At 46.0% G+C, this 25770-nt stretch overlaps 1 protein-coding gene across 4 annotated transcripts; it reads left to right on the top strand.

Annotated features, from left to right (window-relative positions):
* The first annotated feature begins 254 nt into the window (after positions 1 to 254).
* Positions 255 to 20247, top strand: Stmn4 (stathmin 4). 4 transcript variants are annotated; one of them, XM_074055202.1, is made up of 8 exons: positions 255 to 410; positions 13383 to 13474; positions 14435 to 14530; positions 15110 to 15190; positions 15591 to 15799; positions 16184 to 16375; positions 17018 to 17071; positions 18698 to 20247. In XM_074055202.1, the coding sequence occupies exons 2-7, from the start codon at positions 13462 to 13464 to the stop codon at positions 17036 to 17038; spliced, it is 612 nt and encodes a 203-aa protein (XP_073911303.1). In that variant the 5' UTR covers positions 255 to 410; positions 13383 to 13461; the 3' UTR covers positions 17039 to 17071; positions 18698 to 20247. The 4 variants fall into 4 exon arrangements, with proteins under 4 accessions (XP_073911303.1, XP_073911305.1, XP_073911302.1 ...); XM_074055204.1 differs by lacking the exon at positions 15110 to 15190; XM_074055201.1 differs by lacking the exon at positions 17018 to 17071.
* The last annotated feature ends 5523 nt before the right edge of the window (positions 20248 to 25770 follow it).

Below are 25770 nucleotides of genomic sequence, written 5' to 3'. Positions count from 1 at the left end.
ATATTCTCTCACCCCCGATCTGAAGGAGCTAAGGATTCTCAGAATCATTCATTGTTCCCCCAGCTCGCGAGCTGTGCCTGCACCCCCACCAATGCCATACCACTCCCTCTTCCTTTCCTCCTGGCCACCATCACCCTCTGCTTCCCCAGCTCCTCAGGCACAGAGAAAGCAGGCTCTTTGTCTGACATCATCTTCCACTCCCTGGCCTGCTAAGAGTTACTCACTCAGGCAATCCCCGCTCCACCAGCGGACACTGTCCAATTGCCAAGCAACCCACTGTTGGCCAATCAGGGAACTCAGAGGTGATGTCATGGTGAGAGCCGAGCAGTGGTGCTGATGTTGAGAGAAGCCCAGGGTACCACTAATTGAGAGAGTGAGGAGAGAGCAGCTCGCTTCCAACTGGACTGCAGGTAAGTAGAAATGAGATGCAAAAGATCGGAGGCTTTTCCAACAAAAGAAAGAAAACAGCAGTCACAGAGGGGCAAAGAGAAGGCCAGGTGCCTACTGTGTTGCTTTTTGTTTCACTCAATCAATTAAACTTTGTCAAACCCTGGGAGAAACAGGGTGAGGCAAAAAAGGATGGCGCCTGGCAGAGGGGCTCCGGACATCACTTTCGTGTTGGAGCTCAGGAGAGGGGATGGGTGGGAGGTGTGGGAGATCCATGGTGAGTTATTTCTGCATGGAAATGTGTTGTTGCTGAGGGAAGATGGTTTGTTCAGAGCCCAGCTTCCCCTGGTGCTAGCTCTGACCCAAAGACCCCGTTCAAACTGGAAGCTGCTCTCTGTTTGACATGTGCAGTTTTTCTCGTCACTCTTTCCTATTTATGTCACCCTGTGTTTTCTCTTTCCTCCATGTCTGTGTTGCCTTACTTTTTTCTCTCGGTCCCAGGGATACAATGAGGTCATCACCTTCCCCTGGCCCCGCCCCACCCTGAGGTCCACTGATGCTACCTGGCTGGACGGTTGGCTCTGATGCTGAGGCTTTGGAGGGCAGAATCGCCACACCCTGGTCCTTGACAGGCCATAGCTATACCCCTCCTCGCTCAGCCCACCGCCCTCACCAGGAGTTTAGGCATTGTCTTTTTCATCCCGGGACCCAGGCTCTGATGTCCAATGGTAGCTTTGTCCCCACGTGGCAGTGCTGTCTTTGTTTTATTTCTCCCAGGAAGACTCAGTTAGGTGTGTAAGGGGCTCAACATCCATAGCTTGGGCAGCTCTCGGGGATGCCTTAGGGGGAAGGTCAGGTTGGGGCTACCCTGTCTGAATAGTCCAGGTGGGGATACCCCAGATCCCAAGACCAAGAGAACACCAGGTGGGATGGTTCGAGGTGGCTGGAGGGAGTCCTGTGGGGTGGCTGCGGGGCGGTGGTAAGAGAGGGCACGTGGGGTAATCAGTCTCCATGGAGGCTGAGCCCCCTCTAGGGGGAGGAGAGATCTCCCTCAGGCGGGTGCCAGGGAGGGAGGGGGGAGGAATGAGATCATCTGTCAGATGTGGAGATAATCACAGTGCAGGAGTGGGGAGAAGGCAGAGGGGCAGGTCTGATCTGCAGCTCCACAGAAGGGAGCCAGAAGCTCCCAGCCCCCTGCCCTCACTTCCAGCTCACCTCAGCTCCCTCCTGCCTGCCAAGAACTGTGCTTTTGGCCTCCTTCAAAGCTGCTGAGCTCTGGCAGGGCAGGCGGGTCCCAGACCTCCTTTCTGCTCAGCTCCACCCAGCCACTGCTTGAACAGCCCTGGAGTGAGCAGGGACCCACCGTAGAGCATGCTGGCTTGTGGGGAGCAAGTTCCCCGCCACTGAAGGCATTCAAGCAGAAGTTGAGGCAATAGAATTTCTGCATTGCTTTGGAGATCAGTCTAGCTCAGTATTCTTCAGACTGCAGGCTGAGACTCAGTAGATTGTAAGATCAGTTTCACAGATTGTAACTAATAATTTTTAAATAAAATGAGATAGGATAGAGTAGGAAAAATTACAACATACACCATATAATTTTGGGTAAGTAGTGTTTCCTGTATCTTTTTAATCACATATTTTCAGTTACGTGCATTTTTGTATGTATGTATATACGTATGTCAGTAACTACGTACATATTTGTGTCCATGTTTTAACATATATGTATATATATATGCTTATATATGTCCAAAATTAGTACCCAAAAGTTCCAGTGAAATCCAAGTCTTGTTTTAAGTAGAAATTATGTCTATCTAGTGAGATACGTCCAAAAGTACTACATGGAAAATTGCAGAAATAAGCAACTCATAAGTTTTAAGTAATTTTTATCAGTATATTGCTATAACTTTCTATTTTATCGTTGATGTTGTTAGTCTCATACCGTGCCTAATTTATAAACTAAACTATCCTACATACACATGTATAGTGCATATATATGTATATATAATGTAAACTCAGTCATGACATAAATTTCAGTTCTTATGGTGAATTCCACTCCAAAAAATTGAGAAACATTGGGTTAAGTGACTTTTGATGACCTCTTTTATCTTAAGTCTATGAGTCTGTGAAAATTCTCACTAGAATGTGAACCTTAAAAAAAAAAGTAAGCGGGGAGAAGTGACCCAAACATTGTATGCACATATAAAAAAAAAAGTTTTAGGATTGGGGTGGGGCTCAAGTGGTAGAGCACTGCCTAGTAAGCATGAGACCCCAAGTTCAAATCCCAGTACTGCAATAAAAAAGCTTTAATATTTTTAGTTGTGGTAAAATGCATTTAACATTAAAATTACTTCTTAATTATTTTATTTTTTTATGGTACTGAGGCTTGAACTTAGGGCCTTACACTTGCTAGACAGGCACTCTACCATTTGAGCTACGCTCCCATCTTAATGATTTTAAGTGCACATTGTTTATGCAATGTTCAGAAATCGTGTCATCTTGTAAAAAACGACATTCGTCCCTCTCCCCAAACCCTCTTCAACTTCCTGTTTCTAAGAATTTGACTATGCCAAGAAGTCACATCAGTGGAATCACAGTATTTGTCCTTTTGTGACCGGCTTATTTCTCTTGGCATAATGTCCTGTGCTTTTGTCTATGTTGTAGACTGTGTGTCCCAGGTACAAAATAAGTACCCCAAAAGTTACAGTGAAATCCAAGTCTTGTTTTAAATGGAAACTGGTTATTAGGAGGCACTGTGTTCTAAGGACTCAGGAGTGTTGACAAATGTGTTCTAATATCATTCACTTCCCGCGAGCTATTGAACAGACATACAGTAGTCCCCCATTATTCACGGATTCACTTTCTTCTTTCTCAGTTATACAAGGACAACTTTGTCCAAAAGTATTCAGTGTAAAATTGCAGAAGTAAGCATCTTACAAGTTTTAAGTAACTTTTCAGTATATTACGGTAGTCATTCTTCTTTATTATTAATCGTTGTTAATCTCTTACTTGCTAATCTGTCAATTAAGCTTGAATTTAGGTATGCATGTATTGGAGTGCACATTGTATATATAAGGTTCAGTATTGTATATGGTTTCAGGCATCCATGGACTGTCTTGGAATGTATCCAAGTGGTACAAATTACTGGTGAAGGAGTAGCGGGTATGTCTTGTACTTTTACTTCTATGGATAGTTGATATCTAAATTCCATATTGTCTCAATAAAAGAAATCTAAGAGTCACCAGGCATGGTGGTTTCTACCTGTAATCATAGCTACTTGGGTGGTAGAGCTCAGGAGGATTTCAGTTCAAGGCCAGCCTGGGAAAAAAGTTAGAGACCCCCATTTCCAATAAGCTGGATGAGGTGACACCTGTCATCCCAGCTTCACTGGAGGCATAACTAGGAGGATCAAGGTTCAGGTTAGCCTGGAAAAAAATGTAAGACCCTATTCCCAAAATACCGAAAGCAAAAATGGTGGGGAGACATGGCTCAAGTGGTAGAGCTCTGCCTGGCAAGGTTGAGGCCCAAAGTTTAAACCTTAGAACCACTAAAACAATTAAGACTTGAAAAACCAAGAGTCACATGAGGCTGGCTGCCTTCCTTCCTTTGACTCGGCCATTTAAACCATATTTGCCCTCTAGGAGGGAAGTGGGCTGATTGATAATATTTTACTTTATTTATGTGTTTTTTTTTTTTTTTTTTTTGCAGTACTGGAGCTTGAATTCAGGGCCTTCACCTTGAGCCACTCTGGCAGCCCTTTTTTGTGATGAGTATTTTTGAGTTAGGGTCTCATGAACTATTTGCCCGGGCTGGTTTTGAACCACAATCCTCCTGATCTCTGCCTCCTGGGTAGCTAGGATTACAGGCGTGAGCTACCAGCACCTGGCTGATTGATAATATTTAAAGCAGAGCAGCAGGCCTGGGAATGCATCTCAGTGGTAGATTACTTGTCTAGCAGGTGCAAGACCAAGGGTTCAATACCCAGCAATGCAAAAACAAATGAGAAACAGAATAACAAGATTGACTAAATGAGCCCCAAAGAATAAGACAGTTGAGCAGAAAAGAGGGCCATGGGCAAAGAAAACAAGGCAAATAATTGGGACAAAGAGAGGAGGAGACAGTGTGTGACGTATGCCAACCACCTAGAAAGAACAAAAATTTCAAGTCGTTTGTATTCTTGATTTTAAATCCTAGGGTATTGAATTATCAAGATCACAACCAAAGAAAAGCTTGCTTTTCCCACAACATCTAAGACCCTGTCTTCCCCATTCTTCTTTATATCTTATTTCCTGCTTACCTGGAGACTTTCATTTGTATTCAGAATTCCCCAGAGATTTGGACGCCAGAGGTGGAAAGAGATGACATACCCTTTGGTGGAGAGGCGTAGAAACTTGGGGGGAATGATGTGACACATAAAATGTAATTTTTATAATGCCTGTTAGAGAATCAAACTCTTTTTTCTTAGTTTGAAAAATAAACATACATCACCTATTATTTGGTTTGCTTATCAAATTCATATTTGTGATATTTAGAGATATGTCTGGAAAAGGTTGGTTTTTCTGTTTTTTGGAGGGGAGAATAGGGATCAAAAAAAAAAAAAAACACCTTCCTGCCATTTTTTAGAAGAGTTTTTTTTAGACGTTTACGTTTCTAGTCCCAATAGGAAGACATACAAAACATGCACATCCTCTCCTCTAACCCCCTCCCACAAGTGCGTGCCTACCCTTATCTTACAGATCTGCTGGTCTAGGCTGAACTCATGTGATTTTAAAATTTATTTTATTATTATTCTCTGTAGGCTGGGGATGGAAACCCAGGTCTTGTGCATGCTAGACAAGTGCTGTACTGCTGAGCTCTGTCTTACCCCCCAACCCCCATCCTTCTTATTCACCAAAGCCCAAGCTCACTGGCCTTTGCTACAAATTAGAACTGAGTGTCCCTTCTCTTAGGGTCCTGCTGTCCAAGATGGGCAGTGGAAGTTTAAGGATCAGGATGGATGAGAAAGGGCAGGAACTTGGGGGTGACTGGCCTGACTACAACAGGGCACAGGCAATCAAGAGCTCAGAGAACCAAGTGGAGAATGAGAACCCAGAGCAAGGGGCTGAGCTCAGACTCAGGAGGACAGACCTGGCCCAGAAGGGAGGGGCCGAGTGCCCAGGCTCAGCGGATCATCTGGGGTCTGCATGGTGCAGGGAACAGGTGCTAGAGAGTAGCATCGTTCAGGCAGGTGCTGCTGCTCTTGGCATAAACACAGCTTGATTACTGCTCCCAGGACAGGTCTGCCACCAAACCAGCTCCAAAACTCAAGAAACATACCACACGTCCTTCCTGGGGGAAAAAGTAGTCAAAGAGGTACTCTAGCTAGCCAAAAAAAAAATCAAGTTAAAAACTCAAGTACAAACAGTTTGTTAGCAATAACAAAGAACACACTAGGAAGGGGAGAGGGTATAGAGGAGGGGATGAGCCCAAGTGTGATATATTTAATACATTGTAAGAACCACTGTAAATGTCACAATACCCCAGCACAACAATAAAGGAAAAGAAAAACAGAAAAGATTGAAAAGAGAAAGAAAATGATAGAATTTAAAGTTGTTATCTAATTAATCATCATACTATATAAAGCTGATTGCAAATATTAAATATCATGAAACAAAGAATTATACTTGATAAGCTTATCACTGTGGTCCTACTGCCTCACTCAGAGTATACTGTAGGCGCTCTATAAGTATTTGTTGAGTGAATAATGCAAGGGAGAAATCAGTTATGATAATCTAGAACTGAAATCCAGAACATTCAGACAAAACCAAGATTGTAGACAGAGTAAAATTCTGCTAAATCTTTTTATCACACACAAAGAGAATTATTAAATACTCTTTTATACTTCATGTAGTGAATATCAACATAAATGATTTTGACTTAAAAATCATTAAATTTAAAAAGAAAAAAAAAGCAGGGGCCAGTGGCTCATGTCTTTAATCCTACCTACTTAGGAGGCAGAGATCAAGAGAATAGAGATTCAAAGCCAACCCTGGAAAATAGTTCTCAAGACCCTATCTGAAAAAAAAACCCTTCACAAGAGAGGGCTGGTGGAGTGGCTCAAGGTGTAGGCCCTGAGTTCAAGACCCAGTACCGCAGGAGAAAATAAAAAAGAAAGAAAGAACAAAGATAACAAGAATGACATTTAAGAGACAGCGACTTCTTCCAGATGAGTTGGATGTGGACCAGAAGCATGACCCTGCTCCTTTGAAACCTCAGGCAAGGCAGTGGGCTTCTTGGACCCTCTGCCTCCTCCTCTGAAGAGAGGTGGCCTAGAAATGCTGGACGTCTCCACGGCTCCTCCCATCTCTGTACTGCAGAGTGGGCAGAAGAGTGTTCCTTTTGCACCATTCTTCACGTTCTATTGCTCACACTCTTGATGTGGAAACGATTCAGTTTCTGACACCTGACAGGGATTTTCTGACCCAAAGTAGAGCATAATGGGGGGGATTTTAAACTCATGATGGGGAGGCCAATTTTGCCAACCTTCAACCATGTGCTGTTGGCAGTCATCTGTCTTGTTACACGCAGGGGTGGCCTTGCATGTGAAGAAATGTCACAAACAGCACGGGTTCTGATAGAAGAAGACTTCCATACAAATTGTGTCTTTATCATTTTAAACTTGTATGACTTTGGCAAATCAAATTACTTATCTAAAATGACCATCCGTTCAATGGGAATAGTATCTATGTCATAGAATTTGGAGGCGGAAATGACTACAATTATATAAATGTAATAGACACAGAGAAATAAAAAAACCTAGAATGACAGCATAGTCACAAGACTACGGGGATTTATTTCCTCTTCTGTGTCTCATAGATTTTTTTCTTGATATGATGTTACTGTTTGCAAGAAGCATTAGGGGCGAGATGCACATACGCACAGGAAGTGTCTGCAAACTGCGGTGCCCTATAAAATACCCATAGTGCTGTTGTTCGGAGTAGATCCTGAGGGTTTGCTGCATATGCTAACACCGTGAGTGCCCTTGACCCCACCTGGACCTCGGCCAGTGCCTGGCTCACACACCCAGCACTTCGCCCAGCAACTCTGAATGGAAGTTCCCTCCTGAACTTGATCTTCTGCATATATTGAGTTGAAACTAAAAATAGTCATGGAAGTCCTACCCCTGTGGGTTATTTGGGGTCAGTTTTCCAGCCGCAATTTCTCTTCCCTTGCCTCTTAGCCGTCAGTTTCCTGGCCTCCTCAGATCTCGGTCTGCAAGGTTTTGCTGCTGCTGGCAGGTGCTCGTTTCCTAGAAGCATGTTTGGTGCGGCATTCCTAAGCCTAGCTGGGCTCTCTGGGAGGTCCCACTATCAACTCCTTGTGAAGCCTTAAGGGATGATGTGACAGTGCCACCCTCGAGAGCCAGGGACTCACACAGGGTTCTGTTTGCCAGTCCCTCTGTGTGCCTCACTAGTTCCTACTTGGTCTGTGCTCTCAGCTCTTCCTTCTCCTGGAGGATATGGTCCACTGTAGACCCTGCTGGGGATCTGCAGATCTCCCAGAGGCCCCATGGCTCTCAATCCCTCCTGCGACAAAGCCCCTAGGATTAGTCAAGGTCCTAATAGAGGGCTTGGCACAGCATTCAGTATTTAATAAATATTGGGAGGGCCAGACATGGTGGCTCAAGTCTGTAATCCCAGCTACTCAAGAGGTAGACATCAGGAGGATTGTGGTTCGAGGACAGCTCAGACAAACAGTAACCCACACCCCATCTCAACAAGCAATTTGGGCATGATGGTGCATGACAGTAATTCCACCTATGCAAGAGGCAAAAATTGAGAGACCCCATCTAAAAAATAACTAAAACAAAAAGGGCTGGAGTTGTGGTTCATGTGATAGAGCTTGTGACTAGCAAGTACGAAGCCCTGAGTTCAAACCCCAGTGCCGTCAAAGTAAATAAATATAGTGGAAAGAGTGGAAACCACATTCGTGAAAAGATAATTCACCACCTTTTGATTCAAAAGTCAAAGAAGACTCGTGCTGCCCAGCAGAGCCTCTGATCAATATGGGACAAACAGGGCTGCTGTTCGCATGACTCTAGCCCAGTGTGAAGAAGCGTGACATTGAGGTCACCTGTGCAGCTAATTTTAGGTGAATAGGAAACTTATCTGCACTGTTAAAGGACTGATGATGGTGCACAGTCCTGAAGAGCCGCTTTCCTGTGCTGTGTGTGGTTAGAGGACCTGGCTCGCAACTCATTGCTCCCACGCCTGTGAGGTATCCATCCTGACTCTGTGCCAGAGTTCCTATATTTATCTTGTAGAACCCTTGCCAGGGACAGCTCTATTCCAACCACTTGCAAGCACATTGGCTGCTTACCCTCAGAAACAGTCCACATGGGAATTGACACATCCCGAGAGCAATATCGGAGCATTTCTCATGGCAGCAAATAAAATGCTTCTCACTCTGCTGTGTTGGCAGCCAGAGGCCCTTAGGGGGTCAGATGCTCTCGTGCTAAGTGGTCAGCTTGATGATCTCTCTCTGTTCCTTGGTCACTAACTGCATTGTAGAAAGCATGAGAGCATGGTGCTGTTAAAGTGCCCTCAGTAGCTTCCTTCTGTATACCCATCTTCTCACTGGCAGCTGCTCTGGGGAACCCCCACCCCTGTATGGGGTGTTCCTCTCATTTAGGCTGTTTTTTGGGGAGTGGGGAGAGGACCGGGATAAAGGGGGAAAATATCAACACTGGATCTCAGAGGCTTGGGCTCTGCCCCTTTTCTGCCAACAATTCACTGTGTGACCTTGGGGTCTCTGGTCCCCAGTGAGGAGAGTATGGTTCCAGTGAGGAAGGGATGACTGTGTGCAGTGCAAGGACATTAGCCTGCCCAGTTCTGTTGTTCACGTCCAGTGGTCATCAGAAAGTCTCACCTGCTTTCTAGGACGGAGACTGCTGTTCATGGCTTATGATTTTTTGTTCTCTGACATTTTGATATTCTAGGGAAATTAGGAGCTCTGATCACTTCCTTTAGGTATCTTTTTTCCATCTGCCATGGGATCCCTCTACAGTCAACCTGAAAACAGACAGGCTTTTGAATGAAACACATGCACACTCAAAATCTCAGCTCTGTCCCTTACTACCTGTGTGACTTGGTATAATTTTCCTAACTTTGCCTCCTTCTCAAAGAACCTCACAGAATAAATTGAGATATGTGTGTGATTTTTTTTCTGGCACAAAGTAGATGCTCAAGAAATGGGAGCTATTATTATTGCTGTTATCCTCAATGTCACCATTCCCCTCTTCTCATTGGAAAGATGCCAATGGCTTCCAAAGGAAATAGGCATAAATTCCTTCACTGGTGTGGAGGAAACTGATCTTCCTCTTTCTATTCTAGTGTTCAGTTCCATGTGAGTGCAGCCTGACGAGTTCCCTCTCCTCCTGAATAAACCCCATCCATACCTCAGCACACAATCGAGTTCCAAAGCCACTGCAGGTTCTAGACATGCATAATGACCCATCACAACCCGGACAAGGCAGTGTGCTCACTTTTGCCAGTTGAAACTCGAGTCCTATCACCAATTGCTGTGCTGACTCAGTTCCCAGCAGCACAGGGGCTGTATGGCTAGAGGGAGCCTGCCTCTTGACCAGCCAGTTTGTGTCCCTCCAAAGTCCTTGGGAACCTGCACTGGAAAGGAGCCTGGAGGCCAACGTCTGAGCTCTAGCTCTGGCTCTGTGGCTTTTGCTGAGTGACTGTGTCACATTGACCCTGAGTCAGAAGTACCTTAGATCTTTGCTATTGCTGGGTGCAGTCAACTTCTTGTTCTTCCTTAATGGCTGCCCAAGAGCTGGAATTGGCCTCTGCCTCAACAAAAAGCATGAGAAGAGTCTTGGATTGAGCCTGGAGTTTGCTCAGCTTCGGGGTAGCCTTACAATGGGAACTCATGCTCTCACACCTCCTCTGTCTTCCATTGCTTCCTCATCTTCCTCTTGTCTCCTGAATTCCTGGATTCTGTGCTCTGCCCTTGGGCAATAACACCCTATACTGCCCCTGGAGTAGTTTCCTCTCCATTGCAAGCTGTATGTTGCTGTGGCATGACAACACAACCATAGCTACTTACTAGAGTCATGCCACAAGCCATGTGCCTGGTCTCACCGAATGCTGATGCTGCAGGCTAATCAAGAGTAGACTCAGGCTCCTGACAATCGCTTAAGGCCTTTTTGCAACACTGTGACCTCCAGCAAGCTGTGCTCACCCTCCACCTATACCTTCTGTATCATTTCTCAGACTTTTCCATGTTTTCTGGGTCCTGGGTGCAATAGAAATGGTATGACTGTTGGCATGAGGAATTTTAAACCCCTTTGAACAGCTACACAGATTATCTTGAGGAATGAGTCAAACCATGAATAAGTGCTAGTTGCTGAGATGTGGTGGAAACATTGTAAGTTGGAGCCCTGGCTTTGTCACTTACCGAGGGCTTTGTTTTCCTAGGGCTGTCACTTACCTTTCCACAAAACAGGGGGCTGCAAGTCCAAAATCAAGGCATCAGTGGGCCACCCTTGTTCAAAGAAAGACCGTAGGCTGTATCCTTCCTTGCCTCCTCCAGTCTTGGGTATCACCAAGCATTCCTTGGCTTATGGCTGCATCACTCCAACTTCTGCCTCTGTCTGCACATGGTCTTCCCCTCCTCTTTGTGTGTGTGACTTATAAAGACTTGCCATTGGACTTATGACCCATTTGGACAATCAGGGATGATCTCATTTTGAGATAACATCTACAAAGATCTTTTTTTCCAAATAAGGCCACCTTCACATTCACAAGTTGAAAGGTTAGAATGTGTGCATTCTAACCCCCTGGACCAAATGGCTTTGGAAATGCCACTCAGCTTCTCCGAGTCCTCGATTTCTTCATTTACAAAGTAGGGATAGCATTACTACCTCACAAAGCAATTATGAAAATTAACGTGAGAGTCTGACTCACTGAATGTTCAAGAAGTGTGCATTTTTCAATTATGCAGGCTCTAACAGGTCTCAGTTACAAATTCCTTGACCATGTACACCTCTGCCACCTCTGAGATGTCTCCTGTTCTTTCTTTCCTGGCTTTCCAACATTTTCTGTGTTCCAAAAACTCCTAGCACAAGATCTTCCAAGGGCTCCCCTGACTCTACATGCCTGCAGCTACTCAATCCCCTTCTTTCTCAGGTGTGCTTCTCTGTCTCCCCCTCTACCTGTTTGGATCTTCCCTTCTGCAGGGAAGTAGAGGGAAGAAACCTCTACTTCCCTCTGCAAGGCCCACTCAGCCAGTCAGCTCTTCAATCCTCCTGGTCCTGAGTGGAGATGTGCACAATGGAGTCTCATGACAGGGACTTTGCATCCAGGCACCAGGCCCCTCTCTCTGGTCAGGGACTCACTGGTACCATCAGGATCAGCTTGACCCCACAGAGAAAAGGCCCATTGTGCTGCCATGGGAGAGGCCTAGCAGGGACCTCTGGCTCAAAGCACAGCAAGGAGAAGAATGAGGAAAGCACAGCCTTTTAGGGGTTGCTGATCTTGGTCTCAATCTGTGCTCTCACTCTCTGGTCACATAGACCGTCAGAGCCTCAGCAGTCTCCTTGTCTGAAAATGGGAATGACAATCCTTACTGCAGGGCTGGTGAGCACCACCCTAACGCAAAGGACAGAGAGAAAAAGACGTATGCATCAAGCATTTCCTATGGGCTGGGTACAGGCATTTCTCGTTTAATGTGTCCAGCTCTGCAGAATTAAGACAGGAAAAGTGAGGCTCAGACGTAAGAAATGACTAGTGGCAGCTGGTAGGAGATGACATCTACAATAGAGTCCACACAGCACTAGCTAAAGCCGGGGCTGGGTCCAGTCTCTCAAAAGCTTCCTTACCAGCATGGACTCTGGTCCCCAGTGGAAAACTGCCCTCCCTGTTGGGAGAAAGAGGCTCCAAGCTGGTTTCAGTGCTTCTTTACCTCGTAAGGAAGCATGTAACGAGCCTCACAGCTCACACCCCCCACCCCCACTGGCATAGTGACCACCAAGAGTGGCCAAGGATCAAGTGGCTTCCATGACAAGCACTCACTAGTGGCCATTCTTCTCTCCCTTGTTGGTGGACCTCAATGGAGCTCCACCACTCCTGTCTCTCAGATGCTCCCAGATTGGCCTGCCCTGTCTCTCCTGCCTCCCCCCGTGTTCCCTCCTCTCTGCCCACCTTCTGTTTCAGTCCAGCATCAACCAGTAGAGATGGGTCTTCATGGACACTGAGCTTTTTCACCCCTGACCTTTGTCCACATGGTCCCCTTGGAAGATGCCCTCCTTGTCTAATTCTGACTCATCCTTTAAGGTCTCGTGCTGAGTAGGAAGCTCCGACTCTGCTCCCAAGTGGACCCCACATGCCAATTTCTGTATCTGCTCTAATTCTGATGTCATGATGTCTCAGTGTTTGTCTCTTCTCATGGTCCAGGGTCTTCTGTCCTATGTGGGGTCAGGGAAAGCTTGGGTCAACCACTGGGTCTTGAGGGGTAGAGAAGTGAGCAGGAATCCTGAAGAGGTTTCAAATATCCTTTGTCCAACTTCCTCTCATCCTGTGCCAGAGTTGGCTGGAAGGAGGTCTGGGGTATGAGTGCAGTGGGGAGATGTTCAGTTTCATAGTTATTTGCACACATCTCTAAGGGCTTCCTATGAGGACTTGCCTCTCACCCTTAACTCAGCCAGTCCACTGAACTGTGCAGGGAGACTGATGAGCACCCCTGATGCGTAGAGTTTTGGGGAACTCATGTTTACATACTCTGGGGCCCGGAGACTGGAAAACTAATTATGAAATGACCATTAGTGCAGGAACTGCACTTATGACTGACTGGATTGATGTGGAAGATGGTGAGTGTCTAGGGAAGTGGGAGCTGTAGGGGAGAATGCCCGGAGGCCAGAGCAAAAGCAGTACCTCTAGATTCTCTCTGCAGTTATATAAAGATCCTGTCAGGGTAATAACCTGTCAGTGACAAAATTCTCTCTCTCTCAGGGTTGTGACAGTGTCCTAAGCTGGTGATAGACACCTCCTGTGACTCTCAGTCCTATTCAGCCACAAGATCCCAGCAATCATGACTCTTGCAGGTAGGCATGTGCTATTTTTCTCCCCATAGTGAACTTACAGCTGCTCAGAGACAAATGGCAGACAGGAAATACATTCAAGGGCAAAGAGTGGTGGGTGGAATCACAGCTGAGTTTTTCTCCCATTTGCTTATCTGTATTTTAAACAAGTTTTTACAATGTTATGTAATATTTTGTAGTTATTTTTCAAAATAGTAAGAAAAATGAGGCCACTGTGCTGGGGTACACTGGATAATGAGTTTGAGAACACTGGGCATAAAACCAGGCTTGATGGCTGCAGGACAGTAGGGAAGGGGTGACAGAAGCCACCGTGGTGGCCAGGGCAGCTCTCACCTGTGACCTCCAAATACAGAGAGACTCAATGGTGCTGGGGATACACTCCTGCTTTCATGAACACCAGTCACCTAGTTTTGACCCTGTGCTGGGAAGGTCAGAGAAGGTTCACAGCCGAACTTGTCTCTAGAAAGGGTCCAGATCAGAGAGATGGTGGTGAGGTTGGCCCCCTCCTGTTAGCATCTTCACCCTTTGGCAGCTTTGTCAAGTATTTCCTATAGAAGGCAGTGTGGATTTCCTACATCTTAGAACCAAAGAACTGACTATCCTGGTATGGGGTGGAGGACAGAGAGTCAAGTCCAGGGGACCAGAGTGGAGACACTGGTACACAGCGTCTTTGCCAATCAGTGCTAAGAGCAGAGAAGTAGTACTGGGAGAAGGATGGGGTCTTCTTGGCACTTGGAAGGCTGAGGTTTTAACCGGGGCCAGACAAGGGTGGGAATTGCACACAGGAACCCTACAGAGGTGGTGGGGCACAGGGGTGGTGGGGCACAGGGGATGGATCCCCGCCCAGACTTGGATCTGGGTGGTTTGGAGCCTCTATGGGACCAGAAACCCCAGGCTGACTCTTGAATTGGCTGGCTTTTGAGGCCCTTGGGTCCCTGTCTTCATCTGCCTGTGTTTCTGCAGCTTACAAGGAGAAGATGAAGGAGCTTCCGCTCGTGTCTTTGTTCTGCTCTTGCTTCTTGGCTGATCCCCTGAGCAAGTCATCCTACAAATATGAAGGTTAGTGAGGGCTTAATTGGAATGGAAAGGGGTGAAGGCTCTTATGTCCTGTGTTTGTGGGTGCAGCAACCAGACCCTATTTCATGAAACTCTTCTGGCCATAGCATATTTTCCCTCACAGACCTTAAGGTCTGTGCCCATGCAGGTGAGACTGGGGCATTAGGTAGCAGTTGGGGTCTGAATCAAGTCCTCCCCAGAGCACTTGCTCTTAGGAGTATACCTTTGTTATTCCTTGGACAAATCAGTGCTGTGGAGGGATGCAAAGGGGAACCAGACAGAGCTTCTGCCTTCAGGGGATGTAGACCAGAAGAGAAGAGGAAACTTGAAGTGTTGACAGGTCTTCTAGGGAAGGGAGGAGTCCAGAGGTGGGAAGAGGACTTCCTGCCTGGGCCCTGAGAGCTATTCCTGGGCCTCTGTCCCCAGACACAGGCTGGGAGCACTGGATGGCCACATCCTCATGAGGGGTATTCAGGGGACAGAGCACCTCCCAATTTCCTGGTTGAAAAGGAAGGGATGGGCTTGGTCTGACAATGACAGAAAGGGGTGTTCATGTGACCTGAGATTGTTTTTTCTGTTTAGGCTGGTGTGGGAGACAGTGTAGGAGGAAAGGTCAAAGCCAGCGGAAAGACAGTGCTGACTGGAGAGAAAGAAGAGAACAGGGTAGGAGGGAGTCAAGGGAGAGGTCCACAGGCTGAGCTATCAGAGGGGCAATGGGGCGAGGAGGGGCCAAGGGTGGGTGGTGGGTAAAATGTACCACTGTCTGTCACCAGCAGCACTTGAATAAGAGCTCAAATCTTGGAGGAGGCTCTTGGCAGAGGTGGAAGTAAAAGCAGCCATTCTGAAGACTCACATGTTCTAGGGACCCTGCCTGGGAGTCCTGAAACCTCACTGTGGTTACAGGCATCCTGAGCCCTCTCAGAGCCCACTGACCTTAGGGAGCAGTGTTCAGGACCGAGCCTTGGGAACCCCAGCTCTCCCATGTCTGTGTGCATGTGTGCATGCTTCATGGGGCCTCAGAGATCCTTCAGTGGGTGAGCAGCCCCCACTCTGCCCAATCCAGCAGACACAGTGGACCTGAACTGGTGTGTCATTTCTGACATGGAAGTCATCGAGCTGAACAAGTGTACCTCAGGCCAATCCTTTGAAGTCATCTTGAAGCCACCCTCCTTCGATGGGGTGCCTGAGTTCAATGCCTCCCTACCCCGGAGGCGAGACCCATCGCTGGAAGAGATTCAGAAGAAGCTTGAAGCAGCTGAGGAGCGAAGGAAGGTTAGTGCTGCCCTTTAGCTCTTCCCTCCATCTCGGTGTGAGGGGAGGGAGGTGGAGAAGACAGGTGACACCCCTGAGCCAGGGTAAGGTCACCATCAAACTACAAATATCTAGACAGGATCTCCTATGTGCAGGACAGAGAATGAGGCACCACTGAGGGAAACAAAGTATAAGCTCCTGACCTAACCTGTGTTTACAGTTTGGTTAGAGATAAGGCACTACGCATCCCCTAGATGTGGCCTTATAAGCACAGTGATGAGATGAAGGGGTCAGAGAAGCAGGGTCAGGGATGCCTGTGTTCTGGGGATGGAGCTCCTAAGCCCCGATGGTAGAACTATTCAAGCTCATTCTGAAGGGCCTTTCTCCACCTTTGTGCTTCCCCAGTACCAGGAAGCTGAGCTCCTGAAGCACCTAGCAGAGAAACGAGAACACGAGCGAGAGGTGATCCAAAAAGCCATTGAGGAAAACAACAACTTCATCAAGATGGCAAAGGAAAAACTGGCCCAGAAGATGGAATCCAATAAGGAAAACCGGGAGGCTCACCTGGCTGCCATGTTGGAACGACTGCAAGAGAAGGTAGGTCCTGGATTAGAGAGGAGGCTTTGGGTACACTCTCTTCCTTCTGTAGCAAGGAAACATGGAGTCGCTTACCACTGCAGGAGGGAGAAGCCTTGGGCAGGAATGGGAATATTTCTTTCAGGCAGGATTCTTAGAGTTCCCAGGGGACAATTTGGGAAGTCATAGGCAAGAAACACAAACCAAGGTCTAGCTTTCCTGGGAGAATTCTCTGCATACTTGCACAATTGGAGTTTCTCATTGTCTGAGGGAGTTTGTCTTCCTCTTTTCTAGAGAATTGGTAGCTGTGCATTCCTGGCTTCATCCTTGAATGAACTAAGTCAATTTAATGAAAGAAACTGACTTAAACCCTTGTTTTAAGCCAAGGGCATGTAAACTGAGTTGCCCATTGAGCAGGAAACACGATTCTCTCCAAACCTCTTGATATGGACCAAGTGAATCAGAGGTCTTTCCAATAGGCTGCCTTTTGTCAATAAGCCAAATGGTGTCACCTGAATATGAGAGACTGGGGTTGGTCCCCCGTGGCAGCAGAATAACAGCCCATTCTGTGGAGGACATGCTGGCCTTATTTCCTGAGTCTCCAGGCTGCCCCAGTTTCTCCAGCAGCTCCTGGGAAGCTCCAGCTCTGTGTTTTATTTCCAGGAGCCGCCTGCTGCGCGGTGACTCCCGGGACCTGATCGGTGGCCTCGTCCCATGGTGAGCAGCGTGGTCCCCACTCCTTCCCACCCATCCACCTAGAGTTTCAGGCCCTGGCAACGGCTGCTAGAAAGTTCTGGTTTCTTCACCATGGAGGTGCACATTACACAGGCCCAGGAGCTGGCCAACACGAGACTAGTGTCGAATTGTACAAGGGGCAACAAGGCTCCACCAAGTGCCATATGGGAGGGACATAATCTGGGTCTAACTTTGGGCTTCCCTGATGAATGAGGGAGGACTTGAGGAAAACTCTTGAGAAAAAAGTCTGAAGTTGGGATAGGAGGGGGTGTGTGCTCACAGGCCAAACCCCAAACGAAGAATTGGGGCTAGATCATGACAGAGCATTTAAAAGACTGCTTACAAAACACTTTAATTTCCTCATACTGCTGCCCTCACAAGTACACAGGGAAGCAGGATGGGTGGCATCCTCACTGCAGATTGAGGAAACCATGGCAGAGGTCCAGTGACTTGTCCCGAGTCATACAGTGAATAAGCAGGAGAGCTGGGACCGAACCCAGTTCCTTGACTCCTAGTCCTTTCCTCGTCTGCCTCAAGGAGAGCATTCATCGTTGTCTCACTAGCCTTTTGTCAGCAAGATCCTACCCCAGACCTGGCTTTCTGGGGCTGGTACCTGAGAATCATCTGGTCTTCCCAGTTCATGTGATACACAGCAGAATCTGAGAGCCAGATCCTCACTATCTGCTTCACACGTACTATTCTCTGTTTCTAGTCCATGGAAAGGTCTGGGGCCTCTGGAGGAATAGAATTCTAGGTTAAGGAACCTGGGCTGCCTCAGTGGGTCTATTTCAGGTTGATTCTGTCAACCAAATGTGATAATGGTAGAATTGTTTATTCGGCACCTGCTAAGTGCCAGGTGTCATAGTAGGAACTGAGGAGAGAAAGACATGGTCCTTCCTTGTCCACAAAGAAGTTACCTTCTGATAGAGAACACAGTGAGCAGTTACTGGGTGTGACACCACCCAGCAGGTAGATACTGCCATCACAGCTTGGGGAGGTGCGCGAACTGCCCATCCAGGCCCCTCTTTGAAGGTCAAAGAACTGAGACCCGATTGGAGAAGTTAGTCAATCAAGGTCACATCTCTGGTGAGATTCTCTTACAAGAGGTGGAGGAAAGTCCACTTTTTGAAGTGGGGGCAACATTTCCAAAATTTCTTCTTTAAATTCATACTTTGAGAGCCCTTGTCCCTCAGCCAGGAGGCTAAAGCACCACTCCCTAAGGAGCATGACAAGGGGATGCTGGGAAGCAGAAACAGCTCCTGCCAGTGGCTCCTTCTATGAAGTCAAGTCATGTGATCAGTCCAAATGCCAGAATGACCAAAGGAGGGGGACAGAGGCTGGGGAACCCTGGGGTCACTGCAAGGTGGAACCCCTAAGGGAGATTGGGACTCACTGTCCCAAGGGCTCTCTCTGCCACACTCTCAGGCTCCTCAGCCACCCTCCTGTGTCTCACTTGCCACCTTCTGCCCCTCTTAGGATGCCTTCGCGGACAGCTCTGCTCTTCCTGTGGTTGCCATCCTTTGATTTCTGTTCTCTTGCCCACGGTGGCCTCCCTTTGTCTCCAAGGAGCCTTGTGTGACCTGCCCTTGTCCCTCCCTTCCTTCCCAGGACAAGCATGCCGAGGAAGTGCGGAAAAATAAGGAGCTGAAGGAAGAGGCCTCCAGGTAAAGCCAAGAGGTCAAAGAAGTTTCCAGGACGGCCGGACAGCTCCCGCTCTGCGGTTCCGACCAGCCTCGCCCGCTGGCTGCTCGCCCAGCACTGGGGTTTGGGGGGAGGGGGGTGGCCAAGGGGCGTTTCCTCTGCTTTCGGTGTTTGTACATGTAAAGAATTGACCAGTGAAGCCATCCTATTTGTTTCTGGGGAACAATGATGAGGTGGGACAGGGGACCAAAGGAGAGAGCTTGGCAAGGGAGGTGGAGAATTGTTTACGGACATTGCAACACGACCGACCCACTGCAGAATCAGCCCAGGCCTCCGCTCTTCACAGCTCTGCCTGGACATCCAGCCTCCAGGCTCTGTGTGGAGGGGAGATGAGAACTGGGACACAAGTTCAGAATGAAGGGCAGAGTCCTGGTGGGGTGGAGGCCGCAGGGCCCGTAGGACAAGACCACCTGAAGAGGGTGTGAGACCCGAGGAGCCCCTGCACCCTGCAGTAGGTCGGATAAGGTCTGAGTTTTTGTGTTTTCCATCATCTTTTGATCATGATGACCAATGAAACATTTACTCCAAGTCTTCAGTTCGTTATTTCCTGAATTTGTTGTTTGGGTGATTGGTAGAATGTTCCAGAAATGTGGCTTCTGTCTATCTGATGGCAGGTGCCCCTTAATTTTGCCATCCAAGTATCTGAGGTTCTGGATGAGGTGGGTTAATTGCAAGATTTGCTTTTTTACTCTCCTCTTTTAAACCCTTCCTATGGGCTGTCCCTGACTGGATTGAATGCACTGAATTGATGAGAAAAGAAACCCAACCTTCCTGTCCATGGACTGACATCCTAATGTGGTCCCCGAGATTCATTGTAAGAAGGAAGTTGTCTTAGTCTGTCCAGGCTTCTATAACAAAATATCTTAGACTGGGTAATTTATAATCAACAGAAATTTATTGCTTACAAAAATTCATTGGCTAGGTGCTCCAAGATCAAGGCATTTGGTGTCTGGTGAGGGCTGATGACTGCTCAAGATGGCGCCTTCTTGCTATATCCTCATGTGGCAGACGAGGCAAAAGGACTCCTTCAATCTCTTTTGTAAGGGTACTAATTTCATTCATGAGAGTTGAGATCTCGTGACTTAATCTCCTCCTCTAGGCCCCACCTCTTGACACTATTGCATGGGGCTGAGGTTTTAACACGAGAATTTTGGGGACAGGGGGCACACCAGCATTCAAACTTTAGCAGAAGCCTCCCTGAACTCTAGGTGAGTCACAAAATACAAGCAAAGAAATAAGCGATAGTCACTGGAAGGCAGAGGGGTCATTCAAGCCATGTAGTCATGTTCTCCAGGACACTGGATGAAGGCTGCCAAAGAAGCCCTCTTCCACCTCCCCACTGTGGACAGGAGTTGGGGGGGCAGCCTGCATGAACCGGGTCCCAGGGCATCTCCACACCCTGCCCTGCACACTGTGTAGTTTTGTACAGCTTTGCAAATAAACTCTTTGGTATTGCCTCTTTTTTTTTCCTTACTAGTGGTGCTACAATTCAGCTTTAATTTAGGATAGGGTAATTGGAGGATCAAAGGGTGCCAATGGGGATGGTGATGGTGTTGATAGCAGATAACACTTACCAGATGTTGGGCAGTTTTCTAGACTTCTCCGCGTGCATGCACCAACTTGTGAAGTCAGGGAACTTAATATCTTTTAAGTTACTGAAGGTAACAAGTTACTCTTATGATCCCATTGTGCAGACAGAAATGGAGGTATCAAAAGGATCAATAGCTTGCCCAAGTTCATACAGATGATAAGTGTGAGATCAGGGACTTAAACTTGGCAGTTTGCTCCAGAGTCTGTATTTTTAGCCACTGCACTGTGTTGCTTCTTGACACATTCAAAGTAGGCTGTGAGTCCTACATTTGTGTTTCTCAGACTGTGAGCTGTGACTCATTGGATTGTGAGGCCAACTTAGTGGGTCCCACCCAGTTTTTCTTTCTTTCCTTCCTGCCTTTTCCTTCTTTCTTTCCTTCTTTCTTGTCTTTCTCTCTCACCTTCCTTCCTTTCTCTCTCTTTTATTTTTCCCTTCCCTTCCCTTCCCTTCTCTTCCCTTCAATTCTCTTCTTTTCCCCTCCCCCTCCCCTCTTCCCTCTCCTCCCTTCTATCCCCTTCCATCCCCTCCTCCATCTCCTTCTCTTTTTCCCTTCTTTTCTCTTCCCTCCCTCCTTCCCTTCCTTCCATCCTCTCAAATAGAATAGAGAGCAACATATGAAAATGCATTTCAGGTAATAATGGAGGAATTGTTTCATGGAAGTTATTTCAGTTTTAGGTTTTGTATGTATTTCTAGGTCACAGCATAAGACATATTTCATACTGCAGGTGGCAATAGTAACCCTTTGAAAGTCACTGCCTTAGAATGAACCTGGAGCCTGGGCCAGGATGTCGGTGAAGCCGCCGGGGCTTTAGGAAACTGCTGTGTGTGACAAAGTGAGGGGCTGTGGCCAAGACTTCAGAACCAGCTTCTTCTGGGCAAGCAGACTGACAATGGCCTTAAGGTTTATTTTCACACACTCACTCCATAGGCATCCTTACCCTGGAATGGGAACTCTCCCAGGCCAGGAGGAAGCTGCCACTTTTCTTTATCATTCCCTGCCCTTGCCCTTTATTTTCTGGTTTACACTTTTGTTCTTGCATGTACAATTCCATTGCCTGGGTTGCTGTTCTCTGATTAATTCCTACCCATTCTTTTTTTTTTTTTTTTGTGGTACTGGGGCTTGAACTCAGGGCCTACACCTTGAGCCACTCCACCAGCCCTTTTTTTGTGAAGGGTTTTTTTGAGCTAGGGCCTCATGGAACTATTTGCCCAGGCTGGCTTTGAAGCACTATCTTCCTGATCTCTGCTTCCTAAGTAGCTAGGATTACAGGCATGAGACACAGGCACCTGGTGCTACCCATTCTTTTATTTATTTGTTTTTCTTTTTAAGACAGGATCTCACTATGTAGCCCAGGTTGGCCTTAAACTTGCTATCCTCCTGCATCAGCCTCCTGAGAGCTGGGATTATAGGAATGTGCCACTGGATCCTGTTGCTATCCATTCTTTTAAACTCAGATCAAATGTTAAGTTCTCTGACTCTACCAGTGTTTCCGTATTTGCACATGCTTCGATCGCTGTGTAACTGATTATTTATCTATTCTCATGGACTGAGACTTGAAGCCTCTTGGTAGGGTAGCTTTGGAGCAGCAATGTCACTGAGAGAGAAGTGTAGGGGGGACTTGTGGGAAAGCTTCATCAGTGTAGTACTTTCCTTAAACCCTGTGTATAAGACCAAGAATGAAGATAACTGATTAAGATTATGCAGCTGACTAAGACCTTCCTCTAGAACAGTCCTGGGCCTCACTAATCCCCAACCCTTGGCTCTGAAGTCTGAAAAGTCCACTCATGTGCTCAGCATAGGATAGAGTCCAAACACCAATAAGCAATTCCTGCACTGAAAGGTTTGCAAAACAGATGGGGCATGCAGGAAGAAGAAGACTTTTAGATTTCAATTTATGTCAAATACCCTGAGAGCGTGTTAAAGTGTAGACTTCACTGCTTTGGGTGTTTGCAAATGAAAATAATTGACCAGGCTTATTGAAATAATACCTTTTGATAGTTTCTTCCTCTTTTTAAAAGAAAATTAATAAGATTGAATCTTATTTTTAATTATTTTTGGTTACTGGCAGGATTTAAATTAAGTTGCCAAGATGGACAAACTAGTTTACAGATATTATCTGTCCTGATTGGGCCCATGTCCCTCTATTTGGCTGAGGATTCTACCACTCCAGTTGTGTGGTTCTTCCTCTGGGATTTTTTTATGCCAAAAGCTTAAGGGTTCAAGCTTGGTACTCCAGGGGTCCTCAAACTCTCACTTCCACACTGTAGGTGGCATTTATCTCGATTGTTTGTTAAATACAATTATTTACTTATTTTTAATTGCCAGATAAAATTATGTGTAGTTATCATGTACAAAATGAGTGTTTTGAAGTTTATATACATTGTGTAATGACTAAATCTAATCGCAGGTTTGGGGAGTAATAATGACCACAGTCTGAGTTGTTCTGCAGAGCGAAGATCTAAGCCATAGTGACTACCTCCAAGGGCAAGAGGAGGGCTGTGTTGCTGTCAACTGGAGTTGATGGAGAAGCATTGGTGGAGAGGGAGTTGAGCTGAGGTTTTGAACTGACTGAGTAGACAGAGAGGAAGACACAGGCTGGAGATGCTATGCGAGCCTTGGTGAGCACTAGGGGAGAACCAGAAGCCATAGAAGTGATGAATCTATCATCCAGGAAGAGTGGATGAAGAAAAGGCCCTTGGATTTCCCTGCTGATGTGGCAGAAGGAAGAGCATATTTTCAGTTTTGAGTCCCTAAACCAGTGGTCTTCAATGGGGCGGTAATAGCCCCCCCGCCTTGCAGGGGGCACTTGGAAATGTGTGGCTGCAATTTTGGTTGAAGTTGGAAAAGGGAACAGTGCTTCCTTTGAGTAGGTGGATGTCAAGAATTGTAGATGTGCACCAAAAAGGTGTCTTATCTCTCAGTCAGCTCCCAAATGTAATGAGAAACTTGTTTACGACTCTCTAACCTAACTTAGTTTTACACATAAACACAATTTCCTACCACTTTAAACTTTTCTAGGAATGCACCTATTCAGCTCTGCCAGTTTCTGGACATTCCCTTGATGGGGTTCATTGCTCTTCTGTAGCCACCCCTTTTGTGGCCTGAATTCTGTTCCTCTCTCTTCACTCTCAGTCCTTAGATTTAACTGTCTTCTATTCAGGACCATCTGCAAAGCAAAAGGCTGCTTCGGAGGTACCCTAACAAAGCTTACAAGCAAGCTTTGAAAGAATCAAAGTGCTTTTTAAGTAAATTAAAGTCTGTGACAGGCATTATTTATTCTCTGTAGCACTGAACACATCTCTCTTGTGCTGCAAGGAAAACCCAGTGGCTTTGCTTTGGGTTAGAATGATTGGACTATCCCAGCTGTGTCTGTGAGGGTGTTTCTGGAGGAGATTGTACTGAATGTGGAAGAGAAGCCATCAGTATAAATGAGCACCATCCAATTAGCCATGAGCCCAGATGGAATGAAAAAATAGAGGAAGGATGAGCTCTTGTTCAAGCTCTCTCTCTCTCTCATCCTGTCAGTGGATGTCAGAACACCAGTTTCTCTGGTCTTTGGACTCTGGCTCCACATCAACAGCCCTCTGGTCTCTTGGACCTTTGTCCAAGAGAGTTATAGCACTGGATTCCTTGGTTTTAAGGCGTTTAGACTTGGACTGAGCTACACAGTTGGCACCCTTGGATCTCCAACTCCTTGAGACTTATCAGGGGACTTCTTAGTCACCATAATCAAGTGAGTCAATTACCCTTACACAGTCCTTCATAATTAACTAGATGCCAATAAATTTGACATAATAGATGAAATTGCCAACGTTTTTGAGAGACACAGACTACAAAAGCTCTTGAAAGCAAGTTCACATAGACAAATGGAATGTATTGAATTATTTTGGATTTTCAACAAAGTTCAAATCTACAAATAATAGCACCACCATTTCTTCCTGTCCAGATTTTTATTTCTTACACTTTAATTTCTTTTTCTTGCTTTATTGCACAGGATGTGATCTTTAGTACAAAATAGTGCTAATAGATGAATTAATAGCTATTGATCCTGGAAAACAAAATTATTTTGGAAAGAGGGATTCCAAACCAAAATAAAATTAGAATGTCAGTCTCTCCTTCTCATTGCAGAATCTGAAACCTGAAAATTGTCCTTGAAGTCTTTTTTAAATAAAAATCCTGGGAAGTTTAGTAACTTCCAGGTAGTATGTATGTTAATAAGAGGAAAATACAACTTCAGCTCCACTATGAGAACTCTACTCCCAGAGAGTTATGCAATTAGGAATCTGTAAAGCACGTGTTCATACATTCCTGTGCACACACATTTGCATGCATTCACAGATGCACACAGCTCAGCTGTGGGAAATCATCACTCCTGAAGTCAAAGTCACACTCTACCTTCAAAAGGAAGAATATATTGTCGAAGAGTGTCTCCAAGCTGGAACTATGTTGATTCCTGGTCAAGTAGTTTCTGGAAAGTCTGGTTTGTTATCTTACTTTTAACATCAGGGGTCTAAGGGATAGGAGCCAAGATAGAAATAAGCAGTGTTTTCCAGCTGCTTCTGACTTAGAATAAAAGCAGCCAGAGAATATCTATTCAGTGAGGTGGGTGACTGTGGAAATGCACTGAAGTTGGAGAATGGACAGCAGACTTTGAGAGAACCATAGGCTCTGGTTATGGGGACAGATGGTGAGAAAGAGTCAATAAGTGTTGAGCCTTTGGCAGCCCATCTGCAGTGCAGCAAGGAAGAGGAGTAACAAAAAGGGAAAGAGGGAGAGATATAGTGGGTTAAAAAAAAGGAAAAAGAAAAAGTATTATTTCTTTCGGGATATGATTTTGCTTTCTCCAAGGGGTGCACAGCCCATGAAGACACAGTATGAAGTGCAGATTGGTAGAAGTAGTGAACAGCCACTCCCATCGGTGTGACCACCCCAGCAGAGGTAATAATTTACTTTTTAAAATTAAACCTCTCTCTCTTTCTCTTTTTTTTTGTATTTGCTGATTGGTTGGCTAGTACATGTGCATGTATACATGTATATATCTTTTTCCTTTTTATTATTCTATGTTAATTTTTGTTACTCTTTATTTTTCTCTCTTAATAGTCAACTTCTTTTATTCTCTCTTCATTTTGATTACAGCCTTCACTTTCCACCTTTTCCCCTTTTTTGAATATTGTAACTTTTCTTTTGCTTCCCATTTTCTTCTCTCTTGATTAACTTTCTTTCTTTTTTAACACCTTATATAACTTTTTAGTTGATGTTATTTTTGCCCCCGGCATTCCTGTTGTTATTAGAGTTGCAGGTATTGTAGTCAGTATTTGTTTTTTTTTTTTTCATTTCTATCTCATGCTCACTGCTCTTTATTGCTGTTACTGTTATGTTTTCCCCTTT

This window comes from Castor canadensis, chromosome 14 (assembly GCF_047511655.1).
Source record: "Castor canadensis chromosome 14, mCasCan1.hap1v2, whole genome shotgun sequence".
Taxonomy (NCBI): domain Eukaryota; kingdom Metazoa; phylum Chordata; class Mammalia; order Rodentia; family Castoridae; genus Castor; species Castor canadensis.
Note: the sequence above shows the minus strand (reverse complement) of the source record. Positions and strands in the feature narration are given on the sequence as shown.

What these genes read in the sequence shown, in the direction of transcription:
- Stmn4 (XM_074055201.1), top strand. An exon ending in CAGCTGAGGAGCGAAGGAAG is followed by an intron (nt 15,800 to 16,183) that starts GTTAGTGCTGCC and finishes GTGCTTCCCCAG; the next exon opens with TACCAGGAAGCTGAGCTCCT. An exon ending in TGGAACGACTGCAAGAGAAG is followed by an intron (nt 16,376 to 18,697) that starts GTAGGTCCTGGA and finishes CTTCCTTCCCAG; the next exon opens with GACAAGCATGCCGAGGAAGT.